Consider the following 17,578-nt stretch of genomic DNA (forward strand, 5'->3'; position numbering starts at 1 on the left):
ATAGACCCCAATCAGGACAATGTACTCCTAAGATTTATATTGGATTTCTAAGGCCTCAATTCATGAACCACCAGTAAATTTGAAATTTTACTGGTACTTATGCCAGGGAAGTGGTGCAGATTATGCAATAAGTGCAACTTGCATTGCTATGGTAATACATGGTGCGCTACTTGCTAAGTAGCATAACACAGAAACCAGCTGCGCTACTCCACCTGGTATTACTGCTGGGTTAGTGCACCGCCTACACATAGTAAATTTCCCAGCAGTTTCTGCATCATGCCCTAAATTACTTTCTAATTTTTCTAGCTCCCGGGCTCAATGGGTTTTCTATTGTTACCAGAAAGCCTATATAAGGCTTGACAAAATAAAGGTAACTTGTCCTGATGAAATACCATGAAACAGCAGTCAACCGCTGCACTGTGTATCGAAGAGTGAGTTATGCCGATACACTGCTGAACGATTTTTATGCATGACTGATTTGACTATACTAGAATATATAAAGCTTTATACATATGTGCTCATTTTAGCACCCCAATTCCTTAATTCATGGAAGGGAAGGAATTGAATGCTTGACAGTAGAACACGTAGAATACCTTTCCATGTAACCATTATCTCTATGAGCGATAACATATTTTAGTAACAGGAATGAAAGAGGTATTTGTTGCTAACAGAAGAAACTATGCTACAGACACATCATACCAGATGCTGTTGCACTACCTTGGGTTGTTTTGTTTGTTTTTTTCAATTTGGCTGCTAAAAAGATATTTGTACATATGCCTGACACCAAGGAGAAGAAATCTTATAAGTCAAAAACATACTGTATATACTCGCAAGCAAGCCGACCCGCATATAAGCCGACCCCCCAACTTTTAACTGAAAAAACAGGAAAAAATGATTGACCCTCATGTAAGCCGGGGTAGGAAATGCTGGCCGTGTAATTCCCTCCAGTGTGTCCCAGTATAGCTAGTATAGTGTCCAGTATGGGTAGGTAGTGCCTCAGTATAGCTAGTAAAGTGCCCAGTATAGCTAGTATAGTGCCCAGTATAGCTAGTATAGTGCTCAGTATAGCTAGTATAGTGCTCAGTATAGCTAGTATAGTGCCCAGTATAGCTAGTAAAGTGCCCAAGTATAGCTAGTAAAGTGCCCCAGTATAGCTAGTATAGTGCCCCAGTATAGCTAGCATAGTGCTCAGTATAGCTAGTATAGTGCTCAGTATAGCTAGTATAGTGCCCAGTATAGCTAGTATAGTGCCCAGTACAGCTATTATAGTGCCCCAGTATAGTGCCCCAGTATAGCTAGTATAGTGCCCCAGTATAAGTAGATCGTGCCCAGTATAGCTAGTATAGTGCTCAGTATAGGTAGATAGTGTCCAATCTCCCCCCTCCCCCCCCCCCCCCTCAGGGCCGTCGCTGCTATTAGCTTACCCGGCGGCTCCCCATATCCCTCCTTCCGTCTCCTGCACGGGCTTGTAAATTGTTCGCAGCAGCTCGCTCCATGGCGGCTGCTGTGTGATGACGGAGGAAGCTGTAGGCAGAGCGGCTTCCTGTACAGGCGATGTGTATCGCCGTTGCTATGGGAACCGCTCTGGATGGAAAGGAAGGAGCCAACATGACTCGCAAGCAAGCCGACCCCCCAACTTTTGGCCCACTTTTGGGGGGTCAAAAATTCGGCTTGCTTGCGAGTATATACGGTACTTGTACCATTGCTCTTCTTAGCTACAGACATCAACCTTTTGTTATAATATAAAGATATATGAAGTGCTACATATGATTAAGACACTAAGTGCTGTTACACTGTACGGAGTTATGCGTGAAAGTTCATTCGATAAAAATTGAATTAACATTCCCTAATTACAAATGAGCACAAAATGCTACAAACATACAAGTTTCTATTTCACCAGAAAGGAAGGCAATCAAAGCCTGTAGGTGTTAGTTGTCACAAAGCAGCCAGCTAACTCAGCAGCTGCTTGCTTTGCTATGCTAAGCTTTTTGCTTTCTGGACCAGGAAACAGTGATGATCACCGGAGGCTGTTACAAGTAATCACGAATTCAAATGAAATTTAATTGGCGCAGGTGTGCGGCGGGGTTAGAAACCCATAATTCCGCCGTCCGCCCTGCGTTCCTCACACCGAAGCACGTCCTCCTTCCAGTTTGAAGGAGGAAGTGCTCCGGTGTGAGGCTTGCAAGGTGACCAATAGGACGCGTGCAAGCTGTTTGGATCGCAGGGCGGACAACGGAATTATGGGTAAATAATGCATACAATGTTTCCATAACCCAGCATCAATTCAGAACGATCTGCATCCCTATTCCTAAATAACTATTACAGGGGGTTCTGATGTGTTTTCCATTTATTTCCCATTGATGGGAATGTAGTATACTCAATGGCAGAGAAGAACCACGTCTGGAAAGATTATGAAGCGGGATAATGAGATAAACTAGTGGAAGATGCAGCCTACTAAAGCTAGGTACACATTAGATAAAATCTTTGGAAAATGAAATATCAAAGACCAATTTTAACACTTTCCATGTAGAATGAGAGCATACCTACACAGTCTAATCTATTAAGCTGAGTACACCCATGAGATAAAAACCTTTGTATGTATTAGGCATTAGACAGATCAGTCTTTTAAACCTCCCCAACAAACCTATGCGACAGATACATGCCTCCATTTGCAAAGGTTTTTATCTCATCCAATCGATTTTCCATAGAAGTCAACTGAAAATCGATCGAATATCAGATCGGACATGCTGGAAATAGTCGATCTGGCAGTAAATCTGCCAGAAAATCTCATCATGTATACCAGGCATTAAGATGCTGTAATCATACAAAAAGATTGGTTCCTGCAAAAATGCTTTCATACTCTATGGTATCTGGAGATCTCATACACAGCTTGTTTAACAGACAGTCATCTGCAGATCAGATCCATCAGGATGAATCTGAAAGATTGAGAGATAAACATCTTTCGTCTGGCTCTTTTAAGGTCTTTGTTTTACAAAGATCATCTGCAGATTTGATCTTTGATCTTTCACTTTTCCAAGATTTATCTTGTGTTTATCCAGCTTTAGTATTCAAAATCTGTTGGCCCCCATACTATATGAAGGAGGAAAAATTGGTCTTTGATCTTTCATTTTCAAAAGACTCATGTGTGTGCTTAGCTTAAAACTCCAGCCTAACCATAATCTGTGTGGTTTGCTTGTTATACTAAATCAGCTTTATTCTTTCAACCAGTCTTCATGTTTTGTTACTTCAAGCTGTTGATGCATATTACTGAACAGAGAGAGTTTAGTCTCAGAACCATAGCAAAATGTGTCTTAGCAAAATAAAACAAAGTCAGTGTCTTCAGCAATTAGTTTTTTTTCTCCAAACAGCAATGAAATCATTCACACAAAAGGAAAAATAATAAAAATCAAATAAACCATAACTCTGGCAAGTGATCATTTGTTGGGCCATGAAAAACTGCTTTCCCCCTCAACTGCAGGTGTGAGTCATACAGATTTTTGGATTGATATTTACAGCAGATACAGCCCACAACTGCAGCTGAGGGGTACATGGAGCCTGATATGTTGTTTTCACTGTACATTCCACAAACATTTCCTCAACAACGTTGCCTCCACTCTTGCTTTGAATAGTCCTATTTCCTCTAGAATTTCCTGGATTTGAACCTGCAGACACGTAGATATATACATGAAGAGTGTGGCAAACAATGTCTAGTATTTCTGCCACTCACACAAGTGTCTAGAATTAAAGGGTGCATATTGTATACTATGACATAGTTATGGTGGTGTGCAGCCATGCTGTTTAATTAGAAAAACCAGTGGGAACAGAACAGTCATAATAGGCTCTTATGACAGTCCTTATGAGAATAAGTGAAAGTCATAACTTATCTTGAGTGCGCGATTATGTACATGAGGGAGGACCCAGACTAGATTAAAGAAAAACATGATGGGGGGAGGGGGGGGGGGCTGTGGGTGTAATGCAGAATGAAATTGCTAGCATCTTTGTACCACCGAGTAGCTGAAGATGTACCTATCACTAGCTGCCAGGCTGAACAACTGGTGCAGTGGAATCTTGGCTATTTCAGGGAAAATAAATAATTAAAATGTCATGTATATTTATAAAGCATTGGCTGACTACCAAGGTTCCGCGTACAATTATATTTACCTGCACAGCATTACTCCGTGCTGGGCATGTCTACCTGTACCCCTGTATTAGGGCACCCTGAGCTATTAGTTCAGTGTCATGACATTGTTTTTAAAACTCTTCTGTACAAAGACATTGTACATGATTTTTATATTCCTTCTGTACAATCTGAACTCTTCTTCAAATAAGAAATGAGGGAGGGGCTAACAGCCCTTCAAATCTGTCATTTTTCTGCTTTATAAACTGTACCAGAAAAACTGCATCATAGAGCTGACACACATTAGTGAGTAGGGGAGTCACTCTACAGTCTCATTCTAGAACCCATCCCCTTATCTATTAGGTAATCTGAGTCCCATCCCCAATTAAAAAAAAAAATAATTATAAATCTATTTCAAATAAAATACCCTCAAAACCTACAATGAAAAGAGCAGTAGTCATTCCCAGGGCACCTTGCCAACCCTCAACCGCATCGCCAGGTTATGTCCCTTCCAGGACATGCCAGCAAGGAGAAACAAATGGAACTTCCTGCATCCACTTGATTACAAAGGCTGGCCAGCTATAGGAGGGGTGGCTGCGAGTGTCTCATTTTGCAGTTGTGTGTCTTAGAGCTTGAGCCTGGTTAAAGTTTGAGTTCGTTGGCGATTTTGGAGGCAATGTTCTTAAATGCCATGGAGGTGCCAGAGATTCTTTTGAAGCGTACACCGTTTAGGGAGAGGCGTGGAAGTTTGCACACCTCCATCTCCCACTGTACATAGTTGTCGTGCCCTGGTGCACCATGGACACAAAGCAGCATATATTTCTCTTGTGATTCATGTTGGCAATTATTGGCATCCAGTACTTTCCGGATCTCGCTCATCATCTCATTGGGTTCCATTGAGCTAGTAGTTTTCATACTCCACGTGAAGCGCAATGAGCGTGGCTTGGAGTCTCTCAAGTCGTCTTTCTCCTTTTCTGCCACAGTCAAGTTAGGTCTGAGGAAACACAAAACAGGATTGTTATGCATTTACTGGTTATATAAGCTTTATATTAGCACTGGAAATAAACCTGAGTGTGTGACATCATTATGAAGTACCTAGAAAGAGAGAGGCCATGTTCACATTAGCAAACGCGGACGGCCGTGCGTTCGGAACGCAACGCATACAAACGCACGCTATCCGCGTTTGTATGCGTTGCGTGGCTGATCCCATTCACTGAATTGAAAGGGTCAGCCGCGCGTTATGTTAGAAAATGCGTACAGCATGCATTCGCGGACCGCACTGGCATGCAGTGTGAACATCAGACAGTGCAGTCTATGCACTGTCTGATGTCGTGCGTGTCTGCCTCCTGCGCGCATTCCTTAAACGTGTATGGGAACGCATGCAGTGTGAACGGGGCCAGAGGGAGAACGCATGCCAAGGAGTTTTTAAATCACGTAGTACTTTTTTTATAACTGGAAAAGTATCCCATAGCAATGACTTTAATAGGCTTATTGTGCTAATTTTACTAACTGACTCAAAACATAATTTATAGAGTAGAGATGTTTGTAAACAAAACTGTTTAGCATATAATTAATCACTTGACCACCAGAGCAATTTTCACCTTTCGGCGCTCCTCCCATTCGTCTATAACTTTATCATTACTTATCACAATGAATTGATCTATATCTTGTTTTTTCCACCACCAATTAGGCTTTCTTTGGGTGGTACATTTTGCAAAGAGCTACTTTACTGTAAATGCATTTTAACAGAAAGAATAAGAAAAAAACGGAAAAAATTCATTACTTCTCAGTTTTCGGCCATTATAGTTTTAAAATAATACATGCCTCCATAAATAAAACCCACGTATTGTATTTGCCCATTTGTCCCGGTTATTACACCATTTAAATTATGTCCCTATCACAATGTTTGGCGCCAATATTTTATTTGGAAATAAAGGTGCATTTTTTTCAGTTTTGCGTCCATCCCTAATTACAAGCCCATAGTTTATAAAGTAACAGTGTTATACCCTCTTGACATAAATATTTAAAGAGTTCAGTCCCTAAGGTAACTATTTATGTATTTTTTTTTTATTGTAATTTTTCTTTTTTATTACAAGGAAAAAAAAAAAAAAGGAACGTGTGGGAGGTAATGAGTTAATTTATAATGTCAAACTAGGTATTTATTTATGAAAAATGTTTTTGGATGTAGTTTTAAGCTGGTCATGCACTTATGGACTGCCATTTGGTGTGGCAAAACGACCACACAGAGCACATACATTTTCAATAGATTCCCTACTGAAATCTACTGATGAAATCACAGCAATCCACTGTTCGATGCAGTGTAATGCTGGGCATACACGGTGCGTTTTTGTTATCAATCGAGCCGCTGATGGCTCGAATGATAATTTCCGACGTGTCCGATACGCCGCCGGATTGATTCCGCACTCGATACCGGCGGGCAGGACAATAGAAGAAACGAGTGGAAGATAAGAAGCCGCCCGCAGGTACAAGCGGGAATCGATCCAGCCGCACCCGGGGACGAGCCGCAATCTATCGTGCGGCTCGATACACGGTACAAAGCGTACAGTGTGTCCCCAGCATTAGGCGACAAGTGGTCAATCTACTGTCGCTCTTGCCCTGCCTTGACTGACCTACGTTAGATTGACTTAAAGAGAACCAGAGATGAAGCACCCTCATGTATTTTATTACATTTATCAGTGGGAACTTGACAGTAAACACCTACCCTGCTTTTAGTTTCATTCTTATCTGCTTAATCTGTCTGTTATCAGCTGTGATAAGAATCCCAGACTGAGCATTCAGTCTAGGTTTGACCTGGAATCATTATAGCTGAGTCAGTCTTCTGTGGAGTCTTTTCAAGCCCAAGCCTGCCCCCTCCTGGCTCAGCTTTCCTGCTTTGCATACTGAGAGCTCTGATGACATGGGAGGGGCTGCCCTGCTGAGAAAGAAGCTCTGAAATAGACAAGTATCTCTGTGCACTGTGCAGCCAGTTAACTGTATGCAGTTTCATTTCTATGAGAGACACTTCCTACAGGCAGCCACACAGCATGCTAGAATAATAAAGTTGAAAGCACACAGATGAAAGCCTGCAGCAGCAGCCCTGCTCGACTATAGTTCCATAGAGTCTAGACAGCACATCCAGAACAGCTTATAACCTGGAAGCAGAAGGGATATGAGCCGGCGGCCATATTGGATTTTTCCTGGAGCAATAATGGATTAAAAAAAAAAACACTCAAAAAGGCACACCTGAGTTTCGAAATTATCAGGTAGAGCATTTATTCTTTACAAGCTATCAACTGATATGTTTATTTTGTGTGAATCGTTCATCTCTGGTTCCCTTTAAGGTAAAAATTGACTGAAATCTGATTGATTGATTGGACATTTTGGAGGAAGAAGAAGTAAGAAAATCAATAAGTGTATGGGCACATTAATAGCCATCTAGAGATTGCAGTTTACTCACACCAAGATGCAAAAATTGCTGTTTAAATTGTTCACCAAGTGGCCCCTTTTTTTAGTAGAACACTAAAATGCTACAAACCTCGGCTGTCCAGCTGCAAATTATTTAAGCCCCAAAAGTGAACATATTTTGTGTGCAAAATTTGCTTTTAAAGTAGAGTTCCACTTAACTACCGTATACACTCGAGTATAAGCCAAGTTTTTGAGACCAAAAAAAAGTTCCCAAAAGTGGGGGTCTTATACTTCTACTTGAGTCTTTAGTACAGAGCCCCCCCCCCCCCCCCCGCAATGTGAAAAACAGAGGTGCGCAGTAATGGCTGTGTCCTCCTCCACTCCTGTGTGCAGTGTGCTCAAGCGGAATTTGGGAAAGACTTCTATGCCCCTCCCCCAAATTCCTGAGTGCCCCCCCGGCATGTGTGGCATATATAGCAGTGGTGCGTAGTTCCCTCCCCCCCACGGTGCCCGAGTGTACCCCGGCATGTTTGCCATATACAGCGGTGGTGCGTTCTTCTTACCTATTCCCGTGCCCAAGTGTACCCCCGGCATATGCGTTAGTAGTACATCTGTCACTCAACCCTGGTGCCCGAGTGTCCCCCCCCCCCCCCATGTGTGGCATATGCAGCAGTGGTGACGTCTGTCACCCACCGGTCTGCACTGATTGAAATCCCTCTCATAGTCACGTTCTCTTTGCTATGGCATCCTCAAGTGGTGCCTGTCATGTCAGAGAGAGGAGACCGTGGCTACTAGAGCTGGAGGGATTCCAAGCGGCACAGACCGGCAAGTGACAGACCTGCATATGCCGCATGAGCCGGGGGGACAGTCGGGCACCAGGGGTGAGTGACAGACGGGTGAGTGACAGACGTGCACCAGGGGAGGTAAGGAGGACGTACCACTGCTCTATATGCCACATATGCAGGGGGGAACACTAAGGCACCATGGGCTGGGGTCTGGGAGCAAGACGCACCACCGCTGCATATGCCGGAGAAAACTCTGGCACTGGGAGGAAGAGAAAGGCTCACCACCTATGCTCTCAACTGTCCCTCTTTGGGAACCAGTTGAGTTCCGAAATGTCAGGGGACACCTGTACACATTTTAGAATGGCAGGGGCACAGATTCCTATAATGTGTGTGTGTGTGTGTGTGTGTGTGTGTGTGTGTGTGTGTGTGTGTGTGTGTGTGTGTGTGTGTGTGTGTGTGTGTGTGTGTGTGTGTGTGTGTGTGTGTGTGTGTGTGTGTGTGTGTGTGTGTGTGTGTGTGTGTGTGTGTGTGTGTTATTTATATTTGAAAGGTTACATAGAAACACTTAAAATCAAACATATATGGAGGTAGGGCACATATATATCAATATTGTATCAAGTAATCACAATCTATACAGGGCCCTCAAAGAAGTATCAACAGTGCTGAGTGCATAGTGCAACAATCGCAGTATTGAAGTACTGTAGGTAAAGAAGCAAAAAGCAATAAATAGTGTAGTACAAAATTACAAATTGATAGTATACGAAGTCAGAGTGGAACAATATCACTACAAGCAGAACCGCAGTCAAACTAAAGTGCAGTGCAGAATAGATAGAACTATATGCAAATTAATGAGAATATAGCACAACCGTGTAATAAGATCCCGCAGCGGGGAAAAGTGACAAGAGCAAAAGGAAAAGGGTGTATCAGATCCCACCAAGCAAGCCCATGGGAGCCCTTACCTGCTGCTGATATATGTGCCCTACCTCCATATATGTTTGATTTGAAGTGTTTTTATGTAACCTTTCAAATAAAGATGCAATATATTTTGGCCTTATCAGTTTGGTGCGTTTTTTGGTGGTCTTTTCTCCCAATGTTTGCAGTGGACTTAGCCATAGTGAAGTCAGAAAATCCAGACTGAACTTGGAGCCCTGCTGGTATATTTGGCTGCAGTAATGTCTGAATAATACCAGAAACAAGCATGCAGCTAATATTGTCAGATTGGACAATAATGAATAAACACCTGATCTGCTGCATGCTTGTTCAAGGTCTATGCCTAAAATTATTAAAGGTTTAGGACAGCCAGGCAACTAGTATTGCTTAAAAGGAAATAAATATGTCAGCCTCCATATCCCTTTCACTACAGTTGTCCTTTATGATTTCATGGTAACTTTGTTAGCAATGTTAGTCAGAGCAGAAAATATTGCAGAACTTCGTCTCTGGTGTGTTCCTTTTTAAGCTACCATTAGCAGGAGCTACAACATAGCCGGAAAATTACTTTTCCTTCTTACTAAACCTCTTTGATACGCAATTTCAGAATAATTCCTTAATCATGGTTTGTAGGGTGCTCTTCACTTCTTGTGTGATTAAGCCAAACAGTGTGGGTGCCTAAAACTCTTTAGGTGAGTGGCACCACCACCAATATGCAATAGAAGGACAATTTAAGTCACACATTATGCACATGTGAGCCGAATTAAGATACAGTACGATAGTATACCTTATGTGCTCGACTATGACAATTTCTGATACAGTAAACTACTTTGCCTGGCCCCTTGGAATTTACCATAAAGGCATTCTTCTGTAATACAAGTGAATAGAAGCAAGACTGCAATCAAGCCAGGAGAAAGTGACTTTTCTAAGCCAAACAGTCTGCTGACAGACTTCCACTTCACTGTACACTGCTGATTTGTTTTTGTTTTTTTCTACCATAAAGAATGCTTTAGTAGGCAAGACCTCCCTTTAGTATGGGTTTTTATGAGGGGATGCCAGAGTTTTAGATGGGCATTAGTAATTTCTGTATCAACAGGCCAGAGTGAGTACAGAGATCAGGTGTACCAACTAATTGACTCAGCCAACTGCAAGCTTTATGACTCCGGCTGAGGGAACAGTATGAAGGAGAAAGGCGCAGCAGAAACACAACATAGAATAGAATCCAGCCTTAAGAGACGTACCGCTCCATGGGACCTTACCACCGCGATCGCCATTCGCCAAATAGTTGGCTCACTAAGACCTGCTGAGCTCTGAGGAAGCCAACGATTTGGCTAATCGCGATAGCGGTGGTAAGGGCCTGCGGAGCGGTACTTCACATTTGGCTGAATTCTCTCCTACATTGTATTTCTGCTGTGCCTTTCTCCTTCATACTGTTCCCACGGCTTTGTTGCTGGGGGCTTCTGTGCACTATTTGCGTGCTGCTCAGCTTTCCAATACACGACTGTCACCTATTCATTCAAGTTTATGCACACACACTTTAATCGACTGTCACTTGCAGGTTGTTTCTAAGTTTATCCATGCTGCAATTGCTTTTTACATTGTTGAAACGGCATATTTCCAAATTATAACTTTGGTGTCCATGATTGCTGCACATGTTATTAGAACTTTGTGAATATTTCATTATACTCCATATAATATTTACATAATGGCAATATTTATTGTACTTTATATGCCCCGCCACTTTATTGGATGCTTTTAATGTGTTTTAATTGGTTGTTCAAAAAATATTGTTTTTTGCCTAATCCAGTTTGGTGCAGTGTTTGAGGTTTTTTTTTTTTTTTTTTCTTCTTAGTGTTTGCACCTCTTCTATGCCTACTCAATTACTTTCCACACAACAGTTCTTTTACTTAACAGCCATACAGTAATTTGCACCTTCCCTGGCGACATGGTCACTATACCATACCTGACCCCATCTCTTACTGCGTTATCACATCATATGCATCTTTGTCAAAACAGCCACTCCGCACCCCTACACAAGCATGTAGCTTAGAACTAAACTACTACTCTAGTTCTCGCAGGTATAATTTCTCACAGGTATATCTACTGCAATGCCAGCTGAAAAACACACAAACAATGAAGAAAGGGATGCTCTGCAGAACTGTTCAGATGCTACAGAAGTCAGCAGCTGAGAAATGTATACAATACACAGAAAGCAGATTAACCTGAGTGATTAGATTCCAGAGGGAAAGAGAAATGAGAAAGAGCCCACAGGGAGAGAACAATGAAAAAAATTAAAATAATTATACATGAATCCATATAGACGGAAAGAAAAGCAAGATTAAGCACTAGAAATGTGAGGTGGAAAGAAAAAATCTGGAAAATAGACATTTTATAAATGATGTTGGCTCTCTCACCTGGTGCTCTCCACTCGATCTTTCCCTTCTGGTTCATTTGGGTTCCTCAAAAGAGAGAGGTAAATAAGTTCAGTGTATGAACTATGAACTCAGCAGAGCATCGATTATCCCTCTAATCAAAACATTTCTTAAAGCGAAATTTCACCTTTACTAAATTGCTAAAAACCTACATGAATGCTGCAAAAAATATTTTTATAGTAGAATTTACCTTTTAATTTCAGTTTGCAGCCAGCTATGAATTTCTAAAACTAAACACAAGTTGCACTTCTTTTATAGTTCAGAATCTGTGTTCAGTGCTGCACTTGTTTTCAGTACAAAGCACCCAGGAATATATTTTTTCCACAGGAATAATTCGCTGTACTGAGTAGGAACTGTTACTTATTTCCACATTAGCACAAACTGACTGACTTTGAACCTCCCAGTCTTGACAGTCTGTGCGGAATAGATGCACGTTTGCGTTATAAAATATATACAATTTGAAATGGGTCACAAATCTTCAAAATATGGAAAGCTGAACTGAGGATATTCCTTTTTTTTTTTTTTTTTTTTTAAACAAAAGTGTTGTTACATCCCAAATGGAGTCTACAAAACAAGAACACACTTTGCAAATCACGCACTGCTGCACTGGACAATATAGTAAATGGACCGCTCGGGAATCTCGTGTCCATTTGCATTCTGCAGTCGCATTATTAATTCTAAGTTGCTGTAAGCATTATCCACAGTATTTAGATGCCAGGACGGATGTTCTATCTGCACTTTCTGTAACTGGGAGAAACCATGAATTGAGAGCGACATGTGGGCTATTCGGACCGGGATGGATGGAGGTGGGAGCTGTACCAGTGAAAGTTGAAATGGCCTGAAGACTCAGAGCACTTGCTCATTGTGGGTGGGGTGGGGATTGCAGATAATTTAGTTAGCAGTGGCAGGAAAAAACACAAAATTATCTTTAAGACTAATATCGCCTAGAGCATATGGGTGGAGAGGAGTGTGGAACTCATAGCAAGTTTTCCACAGGTGAAATCAGAAATCAAAAGAATTCCTGTATAATTTTATTTTATTTATTTTTTGTATTTATAAAGCACCAACATATTACGCAGCGCTGAATAATAATGCAACTAAACACTCCAGTTCCATTCTCATAAAAACAAAAACACTCCCATTTCATTCTATGGTCAATAAACTACATGGAGAAGTATGAAGCAAGCAAACGAAGTGTAGACAGAGAACCCACCAGATGCAAAAGACTAACACCATGACTTAAACTCTGGAGATCCTATGGAGTCCTTCACTAAGGCGAGTATGCCCTTTCTCACTCACATATGATGCTGGCTTTTTCCTCCTCACAACACCTTTGTGGGAGTTTTCTGAGAGATGCACACCTGCCATCTGCTCACCCTCCAAACAATGTTCAGTGCTGCTCATATATGGCATCTTGTATAGTAATATACTTACCTCATTTGTGTAAATACAGCTTTAGTAGGGGGGGGGGGGGGGGAGTCGGGCAGCTTGATCCCCAGTTTAGATAGCTAGGCATGGTGTCCCTCCATGTAGTCAGGTGCCCAAAGTGTAGTCAGCAGCGTTTACTCACCTTCCTTGGTCCTGCGATGAGCAGCTCTAGCGCCCTCCGCTCTGACCAGCATCCCTGCTCGCACTGACTCTCTGTTCCGGGTCACGACTTGATGACGTCATGAGTCAGAGAGAGCAAAGATGGCGGCCTAGAGCAGAGGGGAGAACGTCAGGAAGGTGAGTAGATCCTCTTCTTCCCCGCCTACCGCATCTGTTCTGTAGTGATCACTACGATCTGCTGGCAATCATAGTGATCACGTGATCAGGAGCCAATCGCAATGCGGGAAGAGGTCAGCTGGCATGAGTCAGCTTAATCTCCCCTCTTCGGTGCGCACAATCGTGGCGGGATGCTTCATTTATGAGGACGTTGAATCTACGTCCAGTCAGAGCGGCAGCACCACCTGATTCAAACTACGTCGGTTCGCATTTGTTTAAAAATATATTTGGAAAACGTGACCAGTGCCAATACTAAAAAGACACATCACCAGCAATAACAATGCAAATTTAACTAGTCTGATGCAATAACCCCATACCCAGCAAACTGTTTTTCTAAGAGCAGACTTGACAGCAGTCTCTGCTATAAGAAAAACAAGATGGTGTTAAAGCAGGCATATGGTGTCTAAGGACCCATTTCCACTATCGCAAATTCGCATGCGTTTTTCGCATGCAAATTCGCATAGCAATACAAGTGAATGGGACTGTTTCCACTTGTCAAGATTCCTTTGCGTTTTTCTGTGCAGAAAAAATTTGCATGGCAGAGCCATCAGAATTCGCATACCGCATACCGCTATGCGAATCACATACAATGGTTTTAATAGGAAATTCGCATGAGGTTTGGGCATGCGAATTTTCATACGAATTTCATGCGAATTCGCATAGAAACAATGGAAAAGCACACCAGCACTGCCATGGTTAAATTTGCATACATCGTCATCCATGCAAATTCGCGTGAAAATTCGCATAGCTCCGCATGCGAAATTCGCATCCGCATGCAAAATTTTACCGCGGCGATTCGCAACGCACAAGTGGAAATGCAGGCCAAGAGATGCGTTTCCTGCACATACAGCACTGCAATGTGAAAAAAATAGAAAGATAAATATTGTACATTAGAACATCACTAGACAAAAGGGCATCCAAGCCTGCTTTAACCACTTCCGGATACCGGGTGGTTTGGCTGATCTGTGCTGCGGGGGCTCTTCAGCCCGCAGCACAGATCAGAAATCAGGCAGGGCGATCAGACCTCCCCCCTTTTTTCCCCACTAGGGGGATGTCCTGCTGGGGGGGTCTGATCGCCGCCGCGCTGCTGTGCCTAGCGGGGGGGGGGGGGGGGGCTCCTCAAAGCCCCCCTCCGCAGCACTAGTCCTCCCTCTGCCTCCTTCCCTCCCTCTCCCGTCCCCTGTGTGTGGCGCAGGACGGAAAGCCGTCCTGCGCCGGATAGGATAGGCTTTAGCCTATCAGATGCCGGCGATCCCCGGCCAATCAGAGGCCGGGGATCGCCGATCTCCTCTACGGCGCTGCTGCTGCGCAGCGCCGTATATATGTAAACACCGGGGAAGATCTTCCCCGCGTGTTTACATTTACCCTGCGAGCTGCGATCGGCGCTCGCAGGGTGTTCACGGAGACACCCTCCGTGAACTGACATGGAACGGCATGGAAACCACTTCAGGATTCAGGGGCGTAGTTAAGCGTACGCAGAATCCTGAAGTGGTTAAGTATAGATATAGAATTTGCCATAACTACTTCCAGTGGTAAAATATTCCAGTCTTTCTGGAAAGAATACCTTTTTAAATAGATAGCAAAAAGTTTTCTCCTCCATATGCTCCGTTGTCCTTTGTACAGGCAGAGGGCCAAAACGCTTATCTGCCAAGCCTAAATATTGCCCTCTGATGTATTTAAACTGTTAATCAGGTCACCTCTTTGGGTTTATTTAGCTTTGAAAATAAACCCACTTTGTTCAAGCTTTCTTGGTAATGGATACTTTTTATTTCTCCAATTTAGTTTCCCGTCTTTGTACCTGTTCTAGTAGGTCAATGTTCTGCCTAGTGTGGTGCCCAAAACTGTATCTCATACCCCAGATGTGGTCTCAAGTTATTTTATACAGAGGAAGTAGCATGCTAGCATCTCAAAATAGTTTTCCCTTGTTTATGCATCACAGAATTATATTTGCTTTAGTTGCTGTTGCTTGGCATCGGATACAGTTCTTTAACTTGTCATCAACCAGTATTTTCAAGTCTGATATTCCCAGCTGTAAGCCATTTATATTATATGGTGGACTACCATTGGCATGTCAGGTCATAGTGTGCCTGGTGTCTAGTGGTCTTCCAACCCTCTCCCATAAAGTGCTCCCTGGTGTCTAGTGGTCTTCCAACCCTCTCCCATAAAGTGCTCCCTGGTGTCTAGTGGCTGCTCTACCTTCCTATACATTATACCTGATGTCTAGTGGTCTCCCAACCCTCTCTCGTAGAGTACTCCCTGGTGTCTAGTGACTGCTCTTCCACCCCATGCATTATACCTGGTGTCTAGTGATCTCCCAGCCCTTTACTGTAGAGTGATTCCTGGTGTCTAGTGGCTGCCCTCACTCTCCATATCACCTACTTGAAGAATAAATTCAGCAGTGAAAAAGCATCTCACCAAATCCAGGGCCAGGCTGGAACTTTGTGTCTTTTTCCGCATTTGGCTACCTAGTGTTTGAACTAGCTACCTGCGCCGATCTATGACTTTTGGGGAACACTAGACAGCAGGGATCGCTGTATAGGGGAGGGGGACCACTAGAATGCCAAGGACTTCTGTACAGGGGAGGAGGGACCATTAGGGATCAATGAATAGGGGAGAGGAAACCACTAGAATGCCAGGGATTTCTGTACAGGGTAGCAGGTACCATTAGGCATCAATGTATAAGGCAGAGGAAACTACTAGACTGATAGAAAATTAATATACAGGATCTTTTAAAAAAAATTAGCACATTGTGATAAAGTTCATTTTTTTCTGTAATGTACTGATAAACATTAGACTTTCATATATTTTAGATTTATTAGACTACAACTGAAGTAGTTCAAGCCTTTTATTGCTTTAATATTGATGATTTTGGCATACGGCTCATGAAAACCCAAAATTTCTATCTAAAAAAATTAGCATATTTCATCCGACCAATAAGAGAAAAGTGTTTTTAAAACAAAAAAAGTCAACCTTCAAATAATTATGTTCAGTTATGCACTCAATACTTGGTCGGGAATCCTTTTGCAGAAATGACTGCTTCAATGCGGCGTGGCATGGAGGCAATCAGCCTGTGGCACTGCTCAGGTGTTATGGAGGGCCAGGATGCTTCGATAGCGGCCTTAAGCCCATCCAGAGTGTTGGGTCTTGCGTCTCTCTGAGAAGATCGTGTGTGTGTGTGTGTGTGTGTGTGTGTGTGTGTGTGTGTGTGTGTATACACACACACACACACACACACACACACACACACACACACACACACACACACACACACACACACACACACACACACACACACACACACACACACACACACTTTTTTTTTTTTTTTTTCAGGATAATCTAGGCTTTCTTTGGTTAATAAATTTTGCCCAAGTGTTTTATTCAACAGGCATTTATTTTATCAAGGAAAATACACATTTTTTATGTTCCCCATTCCAAATTTTTATGCCAGAGTTTAAAAACACCTCAAAATACATTATAGGACTTGTCCCGGTAAACAATATCATATAGGCCATATTACATCTATGTAACACTAGTTGGGCAAATAACGTACCATTATCTCCAGACCGGGTTGGGGGGACGGGACGGGACATTTTTTTGTTCAATAAGGTCTTTTTTATTTATAGAAAAACAAACAAAAAACGCAGCAGCAATCAAATACCACCATATGAAACCCCTTCTTGTAAGAAGAAAAGGGGGTAAAATTAATTTGGGTGCTAAGTTGTATGACTGAGCAATAAACCATTAAAGTTGTGAATTGCCTGGTCACTAGGGGGGTATAAACCTCTGGTCCTCAAGTGGTTAAAGGAGTAGAGTTCAATTATCGATAAGCCACTTTATACTGTTTTATGTGATTCTCTTTCAAGTGGGTCAGTTCCTTATGACTGGCGTACAGCTGATGTTTTCCCCTTATTCAAGTACGACGGACATGATTTGTGTATGGAGGAAAAACGTTTTTGCTATTTAGAAAGGAGTCCTACGCAGTGAGAGTGGTTAAAATCTGGAATATCTTACCTCAGGAAGTAGTTATGGCAAACTCTATATCTGCGTTTATAGAGGGCTCAGATGCTTTCCTTGCATTGAAGGCCATGGCTATATTTAGGTAATTCCTGGAAGAGTTGATCCAGGGATTTATCTGACTGCCATCT

General features: G+C 42.5%; 1 protein-coding gene across 8 annotated transcripts in view; it reads right to left on the reverse strand.

The window, feature by feature from the left end:
* Nucleotides 1–3,334: 3,334 nt before the first annotated feature.
* Nucleotides 3,335–17,578, reverse strand: part of MARK2 (microtubule affinity regulating kinase 2) — a 254,327-nt gene continuing 240,083 nt past the window's right edge. For 6 of the 8 annotated variants that reach the window (XM_068260448.1, XM_068260454.1, XM_068260453.1 and 3 more), the window contains 2 exons: nucleotides 11,649–11,693; nucleotides 3,335–5,111 (listed from right to left, as the gene is read on the reverse strand). In XM_068260448.1, coding sequence (XP_068116549.1) covers nucleotides 4,760–5,111; nucleotides 11,649–11,693 — 397 coding nt within the window. In that variant the 3' untranslated portion in view covers nucleotides 3,335–4,759. The remainder of the gene's footprint in view (nucleotides 5,112–11,648; nucleotides 11,694–17,578) is intronic. The other 2 variants (XM_068260450.1, XM_068260451.1) reach the window with 1 other exon arrangement.

The sequence above is a fragment of the Hyperolius riggenbachi genome, chromosome 11 (genome assembly GCF_040937935.1).
Source record: "Hyperolius riggenbachi isolate aHypRig1 chromosome 11, aHypRig1.pri, whole genome shotgun sequence".
Classification (NCBI taxonomy): domain Eukaryota; kingdom Metazoa; phylum Chordata; class Amphibia; order Anura; family Hyperoliidae; genus Hyperolius; species Hyperolius riggenbachi.